Source organism: Sphaeramia orbicularis, chromosome 7, assembly GCF_902148855.1.
Source record: "Sphaeramia orbicularis chromosome 7, fSphaOr1.1, whole genome shotgun sequence".
NCBI classification, from domain to species: Eukaryota; Metazoa; Chordata; class Actinopteri; order Kurtiformes; family Apogonidae; genus Sphaeramia; species Sphaeramia orbicularis.
In genome coordinates, this window is record NC_043963.1 from 49,494,311 (window position 1) to 49,511,742 (window position 17,432).

Sequence of the window (17,432 nt, forward strand, 5' to 3'; positions counted from 1 at the left end):
AGACGGAGCCAGCTGCGCTTCCGCGTACTCCTGGTCCTGCTGAAAAATTGATCTCATCCACTATTAATCGATTACACAAAATTAAAACGAAATTGATCGATTAAGTCGATTTTTGTACCCAGCCCTAATGAAGGCAGCATAAAGGTCGTAATTTTAAGGTTCCAAAATTAGAATTCAATGGAAGGGGGCAGCATTTTACCAGAAAGTTTTGGTGTTCAGTGTTAAACTGTTGAGGCCAGTTACTATGTTGGCTACACAATGTCAGATCATCTGGCTGTTTGTGTGACAGACCTTTCTTACATAGAACAGAACTTCTTGTAATTCCGATACTTTTTGATGCTTTACATCCAGATGTTGAATGTCAAAGATACAAAATGAAAGATTGTTTGAAAGAATGGTCTCTGTTGCTTCCATCCATCCATCATCCAACAGCCTGTACACTGATTTCTGTTAAACCTTCCGGTATCTGGGTGAGCATATTATGCACACTTTGCAATTTAGATTTTAAAAATTTATATTATTTTTCACAATTTGTATTAGGTTAGAATTCAAAAGTTGTTCATTTTTGCATGATTTTTAAAATTCTGACCCAGCCACTAAGATCAGCGCATTGTAAAATTTCTACACTTGCACCCCTCTCCGAAATTAGTAAAAAAAAAATGCACATTGACCTATTTTAAAATTTAACATCTGACCTTGCACAAAAAATAATAATGCATGTTAACCAATGTTGCTGTTCATGATTGTTATGTCAGGCTGCAAAAAAAAAAAAAAAAAGTAATCCAATTTTTATCTAGTATATTGGGGAAAAAAACTATTTTTTGTGTTTTTTGTATCAAAAACTATGGGTTGTTTACATTACAAACATGGCATTTAAAGGGTTAAAAATATGACAGTTATTGAGTTTTTTGTATTTATCTTTACGGCTGAAGTTGATGAAATACAAAAAAAAAGTAAAAAACAAACTGTGTAAAAAAGTTCTGACATTACTACAACACTGTGCAGATTATGCACTTTCAGTGATTAGGAAAGGCCTCTCTGGGTGGGATACCAGAGGGTTAAAGGACTGGGTAATTTTTTTGCTAAAATCCTTATTTTTGCTCTTGAGTTCAACAGTGCCTCTCTTCTGTTCATTTACAGCAGTATGAGGTCAAGAGTATACTGACACTGATGTAGCAACTGAACATAAAATGAGCTTTCACTTCTTACCGATATAAGTTTTTAATGATAGCGAGTATAGACACAGAATGGCACAAAAGATGAAACTGTTGATTTTGACAACCAGCTTTAGTCTGTAATGGTAGAGAAGTAGCTGTGTTGCTAAACAATTCTGTTGTAATGGAACAATATATTGATTTTCAGTTCTTTGCAATCTGAGTTCTGTGACAAAATACTGTCATCTTAGTTACACAGTTGGTAAACGTCAAAAACCAACCAGCTCCCAACATAAAACTGATTACAGCATGAACTAGTGCACTCAAGTCTTCCATATTGACCCCTTGAAGTGAAATATTAAACATAAATAATTATCGTGATTAGTATATTAGCACACTAGTGATGTTAATATATATTTCAGTCTAGCTGTAGGTAATATAGTGTAGTGAAACATCTACACAGCTTAGTGTTGCTCCTACTGATCCAAAGTAGCACTGATGATGGTTTTATTACCATAATAAAAAGCTGAACTACTACTTTGTATCTTGGATTGAGTGAGTAGACATTATAGGGATTCACTGCCTGTCTGAATCTCACCAGTACAGTGACATCTTTTATATCATGTCAGGACTGATGATAATTTTTAGAAAGTTTGAAATGTTTAGAGTAAAAATATCAGTTACATTCTTTTAAATGCGCCTCATAGGTGAACTGCTGGAACAACACATCACCTACTTTTTCCCTCAAGTGAATAAATCAAATATTCACAGTTCACACACAGTCTTGTTAAAATTAATAAGCATTTTTCCACTTCAAATTCCAGTCATCACTCAGTAAATTGAAATGGAATGGTCAGGGTTGAAATTTAGTGTCATAAGGAAGTTAACTTGTCAACTTATACATTGAGTTACAGACAAGAAAACATTCCACCTTAAAAGTTGCCAATAGTCTTTAATTTGTTCACTCTGATAGTTTCTTTGTGCAAGTGGGAAAACAAAAAAACAACACAAAGCCAGTTTGTTAAATTTGGACAGCTTGTGCTGCCTCTAAAATGCCTGCAGGAAATGAAAGCTTGGACCAGATGAGTTTATTTTCATTCAGAAAGGGGAAGTGGAATCTGATCATGAGTGATCACGTCAGAGATGCATCCTAATGCCAGGTGTGAATGAATGTGGTTAGAGCCGTGCACTTGTGATTGGATCACAAAAAGCATATCAAAGTGGGACTGTACAAGGCCTTTGAGTTATGACACTTAATATAAAATGAAGTTAAGAATGAAGTCATATTTCATTCCTCAGACATCCATCCAACTTGATGTTAGACCGATTAAGTGGAAAGATCCTGCATATTGACTTTGGAGACTGTTTTGAGGTAAGTGAAGCTTTTCTTTGAATAAAATATTTACAGTGTGTAATAAATCTATGGTTTTACATCTTTGAAACTGAGCCTTCTTGAAACCTTCCACAGGTTGCCATGACCAGAGAGAAGTTCCCTGAAAAGATCCCGTTCAGACTGACGAGGATGCTGACCAACGCCATGGAGGTAGGCCTGATTCTATTTTAAATGTTTGAATTTCTTACCCAGTTTGTGGGTTTCTCTTTTGCTGAGTGTTGTGAGAAATCATGACTTAGTCATTTATGTTATATGCACAACTGAAAAGGAATTAATTTAAAAGTTTTTTAAAAAATTCCCATTGATGAGAGATTATACATCCGGCATCATTTTATCAGTGCACTGCTCTTTTTACCTGTGCACTCACACCACATTTCAGGCAACCAATCAGATGGCACCCTAGTAAAATGAGAAAAATTAGAAATATTTCAGGACAAAAAAGCTGGTGTAATGACAATAAAAAAACTAGTGGAAGCCAGTTTATCATATTGATGGTGTCCCTTGAGACAAAATGGCTATATGGACAAGAGCCTCGACTTAGCTTCCATTTTTCTCTGTTTGTTGGCTAGGTAACAGGCTTGGACGGTAACTACCGCATCACATGCCACACAGTGATGGAGGTGCTAAGGGAGCATCGGGATAGCGTCATGGCTGTGCTGGAGGCCTTCGTCTACGACCCGCTGCTCAACTGGAGGCTCATGGACAGTAAGAGATGTTCATAGCGTTACAGAGCGTTAGCATAGGAACACAGACCGCCCGCAATGTGGATATCAGCCTATATTTGTCCACTCAAACAAGACACTTATTTCTTGTTGTAGAGCAAAGTGTGAAACTTCAAATTTAATTTGTGTCAAAGTGTTGTCCCAGAGGTACAGTGGAAATCGTTTTTGATCAAAATCTGGAGAGAAATTGACCTAAGAGTTAAAGAAGTGATGTTGACATGTAAAGGTCACTGAGTTTTGTTGAACAAAGTGAATAAATGTTGCTGACTATCTCTTTCTCAGCTAATACTGAGGGATTGCTTTAAATGGGGCATTTAATCCCAAACAGTAAGAAAAACACTGAATTTTACACACATTTGAAAATGAATAGGGTTTTTTTGTTTGTTTGTTTTTTACACACGAGTAAATGCATTGATTTTGCTTTTACCAGTTTAAAATCCATGTGAGTTTCTGGCTTTAAGAGCTGCTGAATTGTCCAAATACAGTAGAACCTCACAGTATGAATTTAATTCGTTCCATGACCATGCTTGTTTTGTGAATTACTCATTTTACAAATCAGTTTTCCCCAAAACCACCCAAAAGTCCCTTTTAAGGGTTTTTAAAACAGCAAAAGTGCAGTTAGAAAGAAAATAAGTTGCAACAACAAATTAACAGGTTTTATTAACTTATTTACCTTTTAAGATCAGACAAATGTGAAGGAAGGAAGAAGGTGGAGGGGGACGTTCAACTACCTGATGCGTTGAATTTCTGCTGTTTTCTCTCTCTCTTCACTTAATTTGTTCTGTCTGGCCTCATTTTCATCACTATCCGCACTTGCAGGTTGTTTCGTGAAAAACCTATCCAGAAAAATCTACTTTGCTCTGCTTTTTAAAATGTTTAGAAAATGCACCAGACCATTATCATTAAATAAGCAGCTGCATGACCTGAACTTGATTTGTCTGAATAATTTTTTTCAACAACATCAGAAACATCTTGCTACTTTGCCAACATTTCTTCTTATTTGTTCTTAGAGATAACCTCCTCCACTACACTGTCGTTGTTTGAAATTCGACTATTTCATGTGCAGTAATACTGTTGTTCCATCTGCCTTCAGCTGCTGTTGCTGCATGTACTCAAAACGTATGTAAAATGTCAATGTGTGTGTGTATGCAGAGGGCCACTGTGCTGAGTGTACACCCTTGGCACAGTGACGGCAAAAATGTGGGAAAGGGTAAAAAGTCTGGTGTTGAAATCATGTCCGCTGAATTTGGAGGTGGGTGAAAACGTGTGTGTGTGCGTGTGCGTGTGCGTGCATGTGTTTGTGGTGGCTAGTGAGGGAGAGAGCTGCTCCATCACAGGGAATTTAGTAATCTCCTCCTCTATCTGAACGCTGGTACTCCTGTATGTGAAGTGAACCTGCAGAGGCTGCACTTGTTGGGAGGATCACCTGCTCACACTGCAAATTTCCACTGGTATTTCCAGACAAAACTTCTCCTAAAGCGTATTACTCTGCACTCGTACTGTGAGGTTCTACTTTAGTGACAAGAAAGGGATGCTGTTGAAGCAGGTTAATTACCTTTTTACAGGATTCTCTTACGGTAGGGGGTTTTTCCTCTGCAGCCTGGAGGAGAATTTGACCTGAATATGTGATTAGAAAAATACAGGTTGGAGCACAGAACAGTCTTACGTGCAGGGACTGCTGTGTGTAATTAGCAGCTCATTAGTGGTATCCCTGTTTTAATTTGCATCACCACAGTCATTTTCCCCTTTATTGGTTTTCATAGTTTTGCAAACCATCAGGGTAACATTTCTTTTTGTTTATCAGCTGTAATATTATGTTGCTTGGGTTCAAACTATGTTATTTGGTAAGTGAGAAATGGATATCTTTGGTTTGGGCTACTTTGAATTAGTGATTAAGGTCAAGCAACAAAAAGAGTAATTTTTGTCATGATAGATTCAAGCCTTTGAAATAACTGCATTTATGAATCAAAGTCACTTCTGCACACTTACGCCAAACCACAAAATGTTTATCAATAACATTTTAATGCCACTTGGATCTTCATCGGGTGAAGTCTGAAAAATGTAAAACACATTTATACATAGATCATACATATGCACCAACAATAGTAATGTTTCTTTCAGTATTATTATGTTTGTTAACTGGCTTTATTATCATCATAGGGAAATGTGATGTATACATTTTACCAATCCTAACTGACACATTCCCAGCATTAGATTGAAGACCACCTGTATATACCTGTTTTTAGTGGTGGGGGACTGAGAATCAAACCTAGAACCCTCTGTGAGGCAGAGGCATTTTCTCAAAATACTGAAGCTTACTTCTTATACCATTGTTTTCTTATTCTTATCCTCAGTGTGGAATTAGTACATCCTAAGTTTAAAAACATGAAATCATCACTCTTAGATTATTCAGTGTAATTTGTCATATTTATAATTAAACTGAATACATTTAAGTTGTATTTATTAGATCTATGGGAAGTTGATATTGATTTCTATGAGTAGACCTAAAACGTCTTTAATTACATTTTTTGTGGTTTCGAATAAATGCACAGGTGCTACTGTTTATTCATATACAGCAAAAATATCTACAAAAACCCAAACATCCACCGCTGAACACTGCTCAATACCTATTGATCCACTAGTCCTATCAATACATGTAAATAATTGGGGTAAAATACAGTTTGTCATCAGGTATGACCCATTTGGACATTAAGAGGCTCTGTAGTGAACATGGAAGCACTGTCATCTTCTACAACGTTGATTTGCCAGTAAAACCCATTTATCACACCTGTAGTTTGATAAATGAAAGCAATTGGAAACACTTGTTTTATGTTCAGTTAATGATATATTTAAATGAAGAGGTCACTTTTTCTTCAGTTTTTTAATGTTTTTATATAATAACCTTTGAATGCACTCTGGGCTTTTATAAACATCTACATGATCAGTAATTAATTACAGGAAAATACAGGAATCATGCTGAAAAATGCAAAATGTAGAGGAAAATATAATAAATGATGATAGAATAATTTGGAAGTTGTGACAAAAATAGTTGTGTTTTTTTAAGGGTTAAACATGTTCCACTCCTTTCCTGTGTCACTTACAGCAAACACCAAAGGCAACAAGCGTTCCCGCACCAGGACAGACTCGTACACCGCTGGACAATCAGTAGGTTAGTCCACATCAGTCCATTAGTCCACATCAGCCATTACCACGTCCACTTCTGGACTAAATGATGCAGGACTGTGTCTGAACCTGTGTCCTCTTGTGCAGAGGCCCTGGAAGGAATCGACCTTGGAGAGACCACACACAAGAAACCAGGGACCACAGTGCCCGAGTCCATCCACTCTTTCAGTAAGTTTGCAGCTCTGTGATTAATTTCGTTTCATGGATTCATTTTTTGTCGGTGCATGTTTAACCACAATAATACTGAAGCTATCTTGCAGTCATAAATGTATGGTGCACTCCTCTCTGGTAGTCTTCAGAAGAGCACCACTATGCTGGTTACAGTTGTTTGGTGTTTAAAGATGTTTGTGTTTTTGTAGTTGGAGATGGTTTGGTTCAACCTGAGGCACTCAACAAGAAAGCTATTCAGATTATTAACAGAGTGAGGGACAAACTTACAGGTAAATTCTGCATTACTAAACACACATAACAGGTCCCTCTCCACATTTCTTAGGTTAATGTTGACTGTGTTTTGACCGTAATTTTGTTTTTTTCAGGTCGAGACTTTTCTCATGATGAAACACTAGATGTGCCAACGCAAGTAGAGCTCTTAATCAAGCAAGCCACATCACATGAAAACCTGTGCCAGTGCTACATTGGATGGTCAGTATCACTTCACCCACACCCGACCATGTTTACATCATCAACACACACTTATGTGGATCCCAGAGGGAGTTAAAACGTTTCTACAAAAAATATGCTGCTTTTGCCCTCCTCCTGAAAAAGACATTCCTATTAAGCCTTATGCAATCGTAATGAAAATGACAGTAATAATCCTGTGTAGAGCTGCAGCTATTGAGTACTTTGTTTCAATTAAACAATTTGAATAAGCAAAAAATAGCAAAAATGAGAGACAGATATGTCTGAAAATGGCAAACAACTTGTCCTTTATTCCAGAACCAACTGAAACAACCACCACAAAAAGTAAATAAGTAAAAGGATATATAAAAAATATCTATATAGAAATAACAATAGTATAAAAGTATATATAAAAAATATCTATAGATATAGGCAACAACAAACAAATCAAATACATCTACAAACAATATGCACACTGGAGTCTTCAACACATTTGTATTCAACTTAACATACAACTGAAACTGTTGGTGTGAAAGCTTTTAAGTTTTAAGGAGTAAGTGATGGTTCCAATGTAGAAAAGTGAGCGCAGACGTTTTCGTCTCTTCTGAGCTACGCTCCATGTTGTGTCTGTTGATCCTGGTGTCACGTGCATTGCAATAAATATCCATGTAAAACACAACAGTGGAACCAATGTTTAATGGTAGTGAAATTAAGGAAACGAAGCTTCAATTCAGGAAAATTTGAATCGCATAATGTTTTGAATCGATTTGAGTTGATTAACGGATTCATCATTTCAGCTCTAATTCTGTGTACATGCAGCTGTGTGCACTCTAACCCTGCCCTAAAAGTCGTTTATCACATAGAAATATGGGAGAATATCCGGACTCTCTGTGTCTTTGCAAATTTTTATTCCAACTGTGCAAACACAGTTTCTCTCCCTTTCATTACCTTCAGCCATCTTCTTGCAAAGAAAAACCTGGTGATATCCAAGGCTGTCATAATGTTTAGAAGTCGATGTGTTTCTCCCTCTGACCAGAATGTGTGTTTTTCTGCCTCTCTTCTTCAACCTGAAAAACACTTGCTTAGTTGGGTTGTGTACAAGATTCAGAGCTGACTGTTAAAAGGCAACAAACTGTGTGTCACAAACTGCAGTGAAAATCACATTTCAGACAATGTATGCAAAGCCAGAATATTAACAGCTCTTCCCTCATTTCAAATAAGAAAACATTATAATTTGAACAAATGCTAAAGTAGAAGGTCCCAACAGTATTTGCCGTTTATGTACATGCCATATTCAGAATATTACCATACCATCATGGTATTTTTTGTGCATATCAATCAAGTGACTGAGTCATTGTATCAGCTCCAAGTAGGCTGAACTGAAGCTTAATGCATTAACCCTTAGAAGCACAGTGTCTGGACCTTTCACTCTTTCATAAAGGGGTCAAACATGACCTGTGTTAAAATCAGTGCGTTTTTGTGCCACTTTTGTCATGTTAAAAATAATCATTTGTATTATATTTTGGTCCATAAAAGAATGATTTCATGTTTAAAATATTTTTTATTTTCCTTTTTTTACATATTTACAAAATTTGAAATGCAAAGTGTATATATAGTATATAATATGTAGTATATCACAGCAATAGAACAATGTCAACATTCATTCAGTGAATGAGTGAATCCTTTAGTTTTGCTGTAGAATGAATGAATGGAAAATTAATCAAAGGTTCAGATGAAATTCCATTGAAAATGAATGCGAGTCATTTTGACCCACCTACGGAAGGTTGGGGTAATAATACAAAAACTAAAATTTCATAACATCTATTAAAGGCAAGTTAAAGTTTAAATAGTATGATGTCAAAAACATTTTTGACCTAGTTATGCATCTAAGGGTTAATCTCATATGGTACAATTAACACAGATGTTCTTTCTCCTGCCACATGTGAACAAGTGTCCTGAAGACAGATGGACAGACCTGCCTTTGTCATTTTTCCATACTATAGTACTCAAACATACTAACCAAAGTTTTTTTCTTTTTTTAATGACAGAAAAATCAGTATTCTGTCACATCTAACTCAGATTTGACAGAATACTGAGGGAGATGAACCCTAAGTAAATCACACCCATCACTGTCAACATCACAAACTGACACACAGACCTTTTCAATCTCATGTCATGGAAGTGCATAAATCTATAAAAAAAAACGTTCCTCCTGGAGCGTACGGGCATCATCACTGACCTCAGCGCACGAGAGTCAGAGTGGTTACATCTCAGATCATGATGAGTCACAGAGCGGTGCTGCTGTTGTAGAGCAGAAGGGAGTTTAACCATTACCAAGTGATTTATCACCCTATCACTATACAGGGTGTATCAGGAAAAAATACTTTAGACTCTCAGAAAAAAACAAACAAACATAAAACCAAAATGTGAAGACATTTTGAAAATCTGGTCATATGTGTTTATTGACCACGTAATTCTCCCTTGATTGACACCAGTGTCCTGGATCAGTTTTCGTGCTTCAGTGAACAATGCTAATTTAATTGTGCAATAATTGTGCAAAATAAAAGTGTAAGTGTAATATGAGATCTGTCGCCATGGATGACAAGTTCCATTGGTCTTTTACTTGCATACATAAAACAGGAAAAATATAATTACATTAACCCCCTACCATCAATACAAAGATTTCAGACATCAGTGACAAACTGAAAATTAATAGCAAAATTTGCTCAGTGAGTCAAGATTTGGGTTTTGAGGATTTGAACTGAAGGCACACACTTCCATTAGTCAAAGTATTCCAGCATGTTTAGTCCTCCACGCTGGCCTTGTTCCTTGCCCCACAAATTTGTTCCTTCCTCAACATATTTGTGACGGCACGCCTAATCATGCCCCTGTCCTGCCTCAGGAGTTCCACTTCAGCTGTGATGATGCAATAAATTACATATGCTGACTGAAATGTTTAAAGTTTCAAATGGTCAGCTCAAAACAAGCTTAAAGAAACCTCACTAACAGCGTTAACCCCTTGCATTTGGCATGATAGACTCAAACCTGTCGTTTATGTGAAATCTTTTCATCGATGGTAGGGGGTTAACAGGTAATTATTTTTTCCTGTTTTATGCATACAAGTAAAAGACCAATGGAACTTGTCATCCATGGCAGCAGATCTTATATTAACCCTTACACTTCCATGCGCAAAAGACGTTTATTTTGCACAATTCAAATTAGCGTTGTTCACTGAAGCATGAAAACTGACGCAGGACACTGGTGTCAATCAAGGGAGAATTACATGGTCAATAAACACATATGACCAGATTTTCAAAATGTCTTTGCATTTTGGTTTTATGTTGTTTTTCTGAGAGTCTACTTTTATCTGATACACCCCGTATATAATGTTTGCTATTAAGTATAGGAGATATAAGGTATTTTCCTATACTTAATATACTGACCATGTATATGTTCATAATGCTGAGTAAATTTCAAGGTTATTCTAGCCAAACAAAAAATCAAAGAAAACATGACTTTTTCAGAAAAGTATTTCATTAATTCTACATAAAAACCAGCGTTTCCAGTCACTGTCATTTGTCAAACTACATGGGTTAGATTGTTGAACCAATGCTGCAGAAAATAAATAAATGTTCATTAGACTATGGAAGCATCCAAAACAGACATCTGATGCTGCTGAAAAGCTCAGAAACTGCATTTTTCTTCAATTATTTCACTGTATTGGGAGGATTAGTGGTTCAATCGAAAGTTATTAAACATTTTAAATCAGTAGATGCTTTTGGGTCTTTGAGGGTTAAAAATGTAATAACATAAAACAGCAGGTATGAAGATAAAATAAGAAACAACGGTTAAACTAACACTATGATATTACTTTCTATTATAATCCACATTAAGTAGGTAGTTGATAGTGTGGTTCAGAGGTTGAACTCCATAAATACATTTGCAGAAAAAATGGTAAGACCACCTTTGTTTTCTTCAATTTCTTGTACATTTTAATGCCTGGTACAACAAAAGGTACATTTGTTTGGACAAATATAATAACAAAAATAGCTCATAAGAGTTTAATTTAAGAGGTGATATCTAGCCATTTTCCATGGTTTTCTTGATAATAACCAAAATCACTTCAGTTCTTACATCAATATCTATGGCATTGTACTGACAAAAACAGTGCTTTTAGGCATTCCATGTTTTCTTTTCTGTCTGTTTTAGTGACATCATTCACACAGGAGTTAGTACTTGATTGCATAACCATTGTTTTTGAAGACTTTTGGTGGTCTAATAATTTTTTCCATGACTGTAGTTCTGTCTCACAACATGGAGGAGCAGCCATTTAAAAAGCTGCATAAATGACAAATTCTTTTTTAAAACTCTTTTTATGTGAGGATTTCTTTGCGGGGGTTTGTGCCATGTTGTTGTGTGTTGCCATGCCATGTTTAATCGAAACTACTTCAGAATGATGATAGATGTGTCAGACCTATCTCCGGCACAGTGTAGTATAAGTATTACAACCCTGTCCATCAAAATGACAGATAATGAACAAGACTGAATCGACCTCTGTCGTTTGTTAGTTTTGCTCACCTCACATTTCCTAAAACAATGCACATCACAGCCTACAGCAGAGGTGTCAAACTCTTTGTAGTTCAGGGGCCACATACAACCCAATATGATCTCAAGTGGGCCAGACCAGTAACAACCTTTAAATAATAATCTAAATTTTTCTTTTTGTTTTAATAAAAAATCTGGACAACCATGTACAACCTGAATTTTTTTTTTTTTTTTTTTTAAAGATCTTCAACAATATTATGTCTCATCTTATTATTAACACAGTTTACAGATCACAGTAGCCCTACAAATGCTGAAAACATTTAACAGGCTGAATGTTGTTGAAATTGCACATATTCTTAAGACATTTCAGGTTGTTCATATTTGTTCAGGTTATTCACATTTTATTGGGTCAGGATAGTTTGTAAATGTCAATGTTTTTATAATGTAATTTTACTTTTTCATATGAAACCAAGGAGAAAATTCAGAGTTGTCATTATTTATAGGTTATTATTCTATTATTGTACTTGATATCACATTGAGCTCTATGTGGAACCTAAACATCCTTGACTGTTAATATTTTCAGTGTAATTTATGCTCTTTGCAAATTTGTCTTGTGGGCCTTATGTTTGACACCCCTGGCCTAAAGTGTTTATTGTGATAAATCAGTGAGCAGTATCAGCCCACGTTTGCACCCGGGTCCTGTGCCTTGGTTTACCTGTCGTATTTCTCGTCCTCTTCAGGTGTCCATTTTGGTGAAGGACCATCTGCAGCATCCAAGGTTGCACTTGATGTTCTGTCTTCAGTAACAAACCAGGAAGCAGCACTTGATTCTAACAGGCTGATGTACTTCAGAGGAGGAAAAGCCTTTGAGGATTTTGTTTGTTTCAAAATGTCATATGTACTCTGGCATGTTTTTACCTGAAGGTACCTAAGGAGTAAGGAAGCATTTTTTTTTTTTTTTTTGTGAATCCTAATTTAATTCTAAATGTCACGATTGTTATAAATTCTCTTCTTGCTTTTTCCATGGTATTTAGTTGCTTAATGCTTTCTACAGTGGCCATATTGTAATAAGTCATGACATTTCCTACAACACACTGTTTGCTTCACAAGTCTGCTTACTCATTGTGTAATGTGACGAATTTCAATAAAATGCTCTGCCTTTTAAAATAAATTCTTGAAGGATTAATCGTGACTAAGTGTGAACTAATTTGAGATGGTGCTGATGTACTGTATGGACATTTAGGTGCCATTAAACCATGTACAGATCCCACAGTGTCGGCCTCATGCTCATTTACTCCTTGGTGTGTGGAGGAGGATTTCCTGGCTTCGAATGGTATTTACTGGTAAAAGAAAACATGCACCTTTCCTGTTTGTTTTTCTGCTTGTGCCCACAGAGGGCACTCTGACTCCTAATACGATCCTCCCTCCATCTTTTCTGGAAATACTTTGTTAGAGGGAGAGGCTGCAGATGATCAGCTCCGAATACGTTCTCTCCAAGCACTGAGAACAACAAAAAAAGTCTGGGATAATTTTGGATTTCACTGCTCTTGAATTTGCGATGAGGCTCCTTGACTGAACAGCAGCTCCTCTGTTATTTCTCCTCATCGGAGGACCACAGGGAGACTCTCTGGCTGTGTGCAGTCTGTGACAGAAATAAAACCAAATCAGAGGAAGCGGTGGAGAACCGTTAATTTGGTTTCATGTGCTGTTATCTGCTCACTGCAAGGTAGCCTCTGTTTTACTCATTCTCATTGTTATTCCTGCTCTTATTTCTCCGTTTACTTCTTCCCTGCATTCTCCTCTGAAGGTTAATTACTTATAGATAGTTAAGGATTACAGATCAACAAAAAGCAGCCCATTGATCTCTTCCCTGCCGTGCCCACCTCTGCAATGTCACAGTCTTTACACATTGGGACAGAGGCCTGGTGATTATCTGTTCATATCGATTGATTCCTCCTCTGTTTTTCCTCACTTTTTCCTCCCCTCTCATGCCTCCTCTACTTCCACTCTGTCACTTTCCTCCCCCCTACAGCCAAAAGCTCATTACTGAAAATGTGACTTTTCATAGTCTGCACCACCATTCCTGTTGTTCTTTCTCATCCGCCTAATTTGTTTGTGGGTTTTTTTTGTTTTTTGTTTTGCCTCTCAAGTGTGTTGAGGGGCAGGCAAGTCAATATCTCAAGTTAAATAGGCTCCATTGATTTGGAGAAGGATTTAGCTGTTTACCGAGTGTGGAAATGGGTCTGGGCCACAGAAAAACTGCACACGTGTCTGCACGGAGCGAGTCGATGGTGACAAATGATACTCATTGGGAGACAATGCCCCTAAATGGCGGCAGGTGAAGGGCTTGGTTGGCTGAGGCTGGGCTCTGCAGCCGGCCGCACTCCATCAGGCTTTAAAGCTTTGTCACGCCGAGCCATCCCAGTCCAGGCACCTTGAGCCGAGATATGAGGAAGGATTGGATTCACTGACACATCCCACAAGCATAGGCTTCCCAGTGGGATGCGAGCCGGGTTTTTCCTGCAGGTTAACCCATTCCCTCATCCTTGAGCTTGTATTTGTCTATGAGTGCGTCCCTGTGGCTGTCTCCTTTTTCGCATCCTCTTCAGCTTCTTAAGGCCTCTAGAGATTTCTCAAGTTGCCTATTCATGTCTGAAGAGAAGCCACACACACTAAAACCCATTCCTCAGACATAGGATAGTCTAATTGTCTACAAACAATATATATTTTTTATTTTTTTGTTTACATACATTTTTGTACATTAGTATGGATGTATGATACACAAACAGCTAGATAATGATAATGAAACCGTAAGGTGGAAAAATAAACTAATGTTCACTATGATGGAGGTACAAAATGACATTTAAGTGCATAGTGCCATTAGGAAAAAATAGGACCAATGGCCCTGTAGCTTACCAGACAAATGAAAAGCTTTGGGAAATGTATCCAGATGCCATTTATTATCACCCAGTTTTGTGTATTTATTATATTACAGAAATAGCCCATGTTTTGGTCATATTCCAATCAGATCTGTAAAAAATTCAAATTCCAACTTGATATCATTGATACCTACTGATTTATTGTATCAATCCATTTCCTATCTCTTATAATGGGAAAATTTTTCAAAGTACCACCAAATCCAGAATCAGATCCAGATTGAAATAATTTCAATACCTTGTGTTGACATCATCATAAAGAAACTGTATACCAAGTTTGAAGTAAATCAGAACTGTAGTTTCAGAGAAGAAGACGATTGAACATTTTTCTCCATAAGAGCCCATGTTAAATTTTCCGTAAGTTCCCGGATCCAGAAGAAGATCCTGATCAGCATGTGGACATTATGTTTTGGTCATCTCCCCATCAGGGCTGGACTGTAGAAATTTCAACTTGATATAATTTATATTTACTGAGTTATTGCATCGATCCACTTCCTATCTCTTATAATGGGGAAATTTTTCAAAGTCACACCAAATCCAGAATCAGATCTGGATCCAAATAATTTCACTAACTTTTGTTGACATTATTATAAAGAAGCTGTATACCAAGTTTGAAGTGAATTGGAATTGTAGTTTCGGAGAAGAAGACGATTGAAATTTTTGTAATGGACGACAGACGAAGACAGACGATGATGACGACGCATGACGACAATAGCTTACAGCCTCTTGGCCGGTAAGCTAAAAATTATAAGACTAGGAGCCAAGTGGAGCCTCTACTCGCATCTAAGGATAATGGCTGTCTTTCCTTATAATCTCATTTAAAGATCTATTATTCAATGCACATTTTGAAGTTTTGCATGACAAAAATATTTATGGAATTGGCAGCATTCCAAAATCTGAAATTAAGCAACAGTTTTTACACTTCCTTTAGGCATTTTAGGTATTTTTTTAATACACATAACATGGAAAGGGAAATACTTGAAATATTCTGGTATTTAACTCACCTGAGTGATAAGTGGGCTGATCCCTGACATCTCCCCAAATACTGCCATAAACAAAGAAATCATGACTGTTAGTAGAAACACATCTAGTTTTAGTCTGTTTATTGTACACCATGTACATTACAACTTACTAATACATACTTTTAATAACAGCCAAAAAAAAATTGCCCTCATGTCTCTTTAGACATTTCAAGTTCTTCAGTGTACTTTTTTTTTTTTTTTTCTTCCACAGATTCACCCCCATGGCCCAGATTGGTTTGGGATCAGTTAGGGGCCAATGGGGTGTACGTTTGATGTCTGTGGTTTAGTTCATTCATTCAAAACCTGTTTATGGAGGGACACATAATTCACATTTTCTTTTTTTCAGCTTTTCAAAAGGTTGCCTCAGATTTGCTTCTCATTTTGTGGAAACAGTTTGAATCACAGTTATGAACTTAGAGGCTTAAAAGGAAGATTTTGCAGACTTTGAGGCTGGCAAGGTGACTATGTTCAAGACTAAAGCTAGGTTATTTAGATTTTCTGCCTGGTTTTTTTAGTTTGGATTTTTGATTTTTAAGCTTGATTCCATCACATCAGGAAGAATTTGGCCAGACTAACACATCTGAGCAGCATTTGTGGTTTTGGGCACTTAACCTGCAAGAAGAACTGCTTTATGGATTTAACTGGAGAGAAAGAAGAGCAAAGCAGAGTGGAGAAAAGTATATTTTTAGAATTTTTTTATTTGTAGTATTAACACACTGAAGTTGACCTCCTGCATTTTACCCATCAGTGGCTGAGCATGCAGGGACACTGACTCGAGACAGAAGTGTTTGTTGTTAAACCTGCAGTAGCTGAAATCATGCGTGAAAATCACCAGAATTTGAAAATATACCTCATCCTTCTGCAGCTGTAAATGTAGATGACTTTAAGTAGCTTCATGAACGTCAGGGACAGATGAAGCTGCTTCAGCCAACCCTGCATGAAAACAGCCGTAATTATGTAATAATCTGCATCACGAAGTAGACGCAGCCTGAAAACACTGGAGATGAATAGATGCTCAAGTCTGGTGTTCTCTAAGACCACATGAATTACAATATGGTGAAGGTCAATAAAGATTTATTTTTTAAACACTGCCATCCTAGATTGGTTTCTTTTGTTGGATGCTGCTGATAACCAAATTATAAAGCAGTATTCTCTTGTGTATGATCTGTGGAGATCACCTTTGAAACTATCTAGAGAAAAATCAAAGTAACAGAAGAATTCAGGGCCTCAGGAACCTCTGCATAAGACACTTAATTTACTCCTCAGGGATCACAGGCCACAATGTCAAACCTTATCAAGAATCTATTATCTTTTTGCTTACAATTTATGATGTTTGATTTCTATTGTTGGAAGCCATTGCCATCTAAAGTGTTAAAGCCCATTCTCCTCTGTACTCACATGTAAAATCAGTGCAGTTCCCCTTTAAGAAGATTTACAGGAAAATCAAAGGAATGGATGGAGTTAATGTCCAGAGGAACCTTTGAATACGGGACACTTCATTTTCTCTTCAGGGATCACAGACTATGTTGGAAGGACCCACAAGTCCTTGCTTCAGCTTGACGGTTGCAGAGCCTGATCTAATTAAGGTGTCATGAAAATGTATAGCTCCGGCAGAGGTGTGTAGATCAGGTGTGAAGGAGTGGAGCCGGAGCAGAAAGTTGCAACTGACTTTGGAAAAGACTCTGGTGCAAGGTCACCATATTTGCTGCTGGATACTTGAGAGCTCGCTGACTTATTCACTTAGAAATCTCCCCAGATCAACACACTGCTGTGGCGCCCCTTTTACCATTGGCATGGCTAACAGCTGTAGAGAAGAGAGGCAGACACAGAGGCGATATTGACGGCCAACCCAAGGAGTT

At 37.1% G+C, this 17,432-nt stretch overlaps 1 protein-coding gene across 1 annotated transcript in view; it reads left to right on the top strand.

Moving 5' to 3' along the window:
• The window catches only part of mtor (mechanistic target of rapamycin kinase), a 175,509-nt gene extending 162,621 nt beyond the window's left edge, over nucleotides 1–12,888 (top strand). Inside the window, exons 51-58 of the mRNA XM_030140024.1 lie at nucleotides 2,454–2,526; nucleotides 2,623–2,697; nucleotides 3,117–3,252; nucleotides 6,373–6,438; nucleotides 6,540–6,620; nucleotides 6,812–6,892; nucleotides 6,989–7,094; nucleotides 12,356–12,888. Coding sequence (XP_029995884.1) covers nucleotides 2,454–2,526; nucleotides 2,623–2,697; nucleotides 3,117–3,252; nucleotides 6,373–6,438; nucleotides 6,540–6,620; nucleotides 6,812–6,892; nucleotides 6,989–7,094; nucleotides 12,356–12,371 — 634 coding nt within the window. The 3' untranslated portion in view covers nucleotides 12,372–12,888. The remainder of the gene's footprint in view (nucleotides 1–2,453; nucleotides 2,527–2,622; nucleotides 2,698–3,116; nucleotides 3,253–6,372; nucleotides 6,439–6,539; nucleotides 6,621–6,811; nucleotides 6,893–6,988; nucleotides 7,095–12,355) is intronic.
• The last annotated feature ends 4,544 nt before the right edge of the window (nucleotides 12,889–17,432 follow it).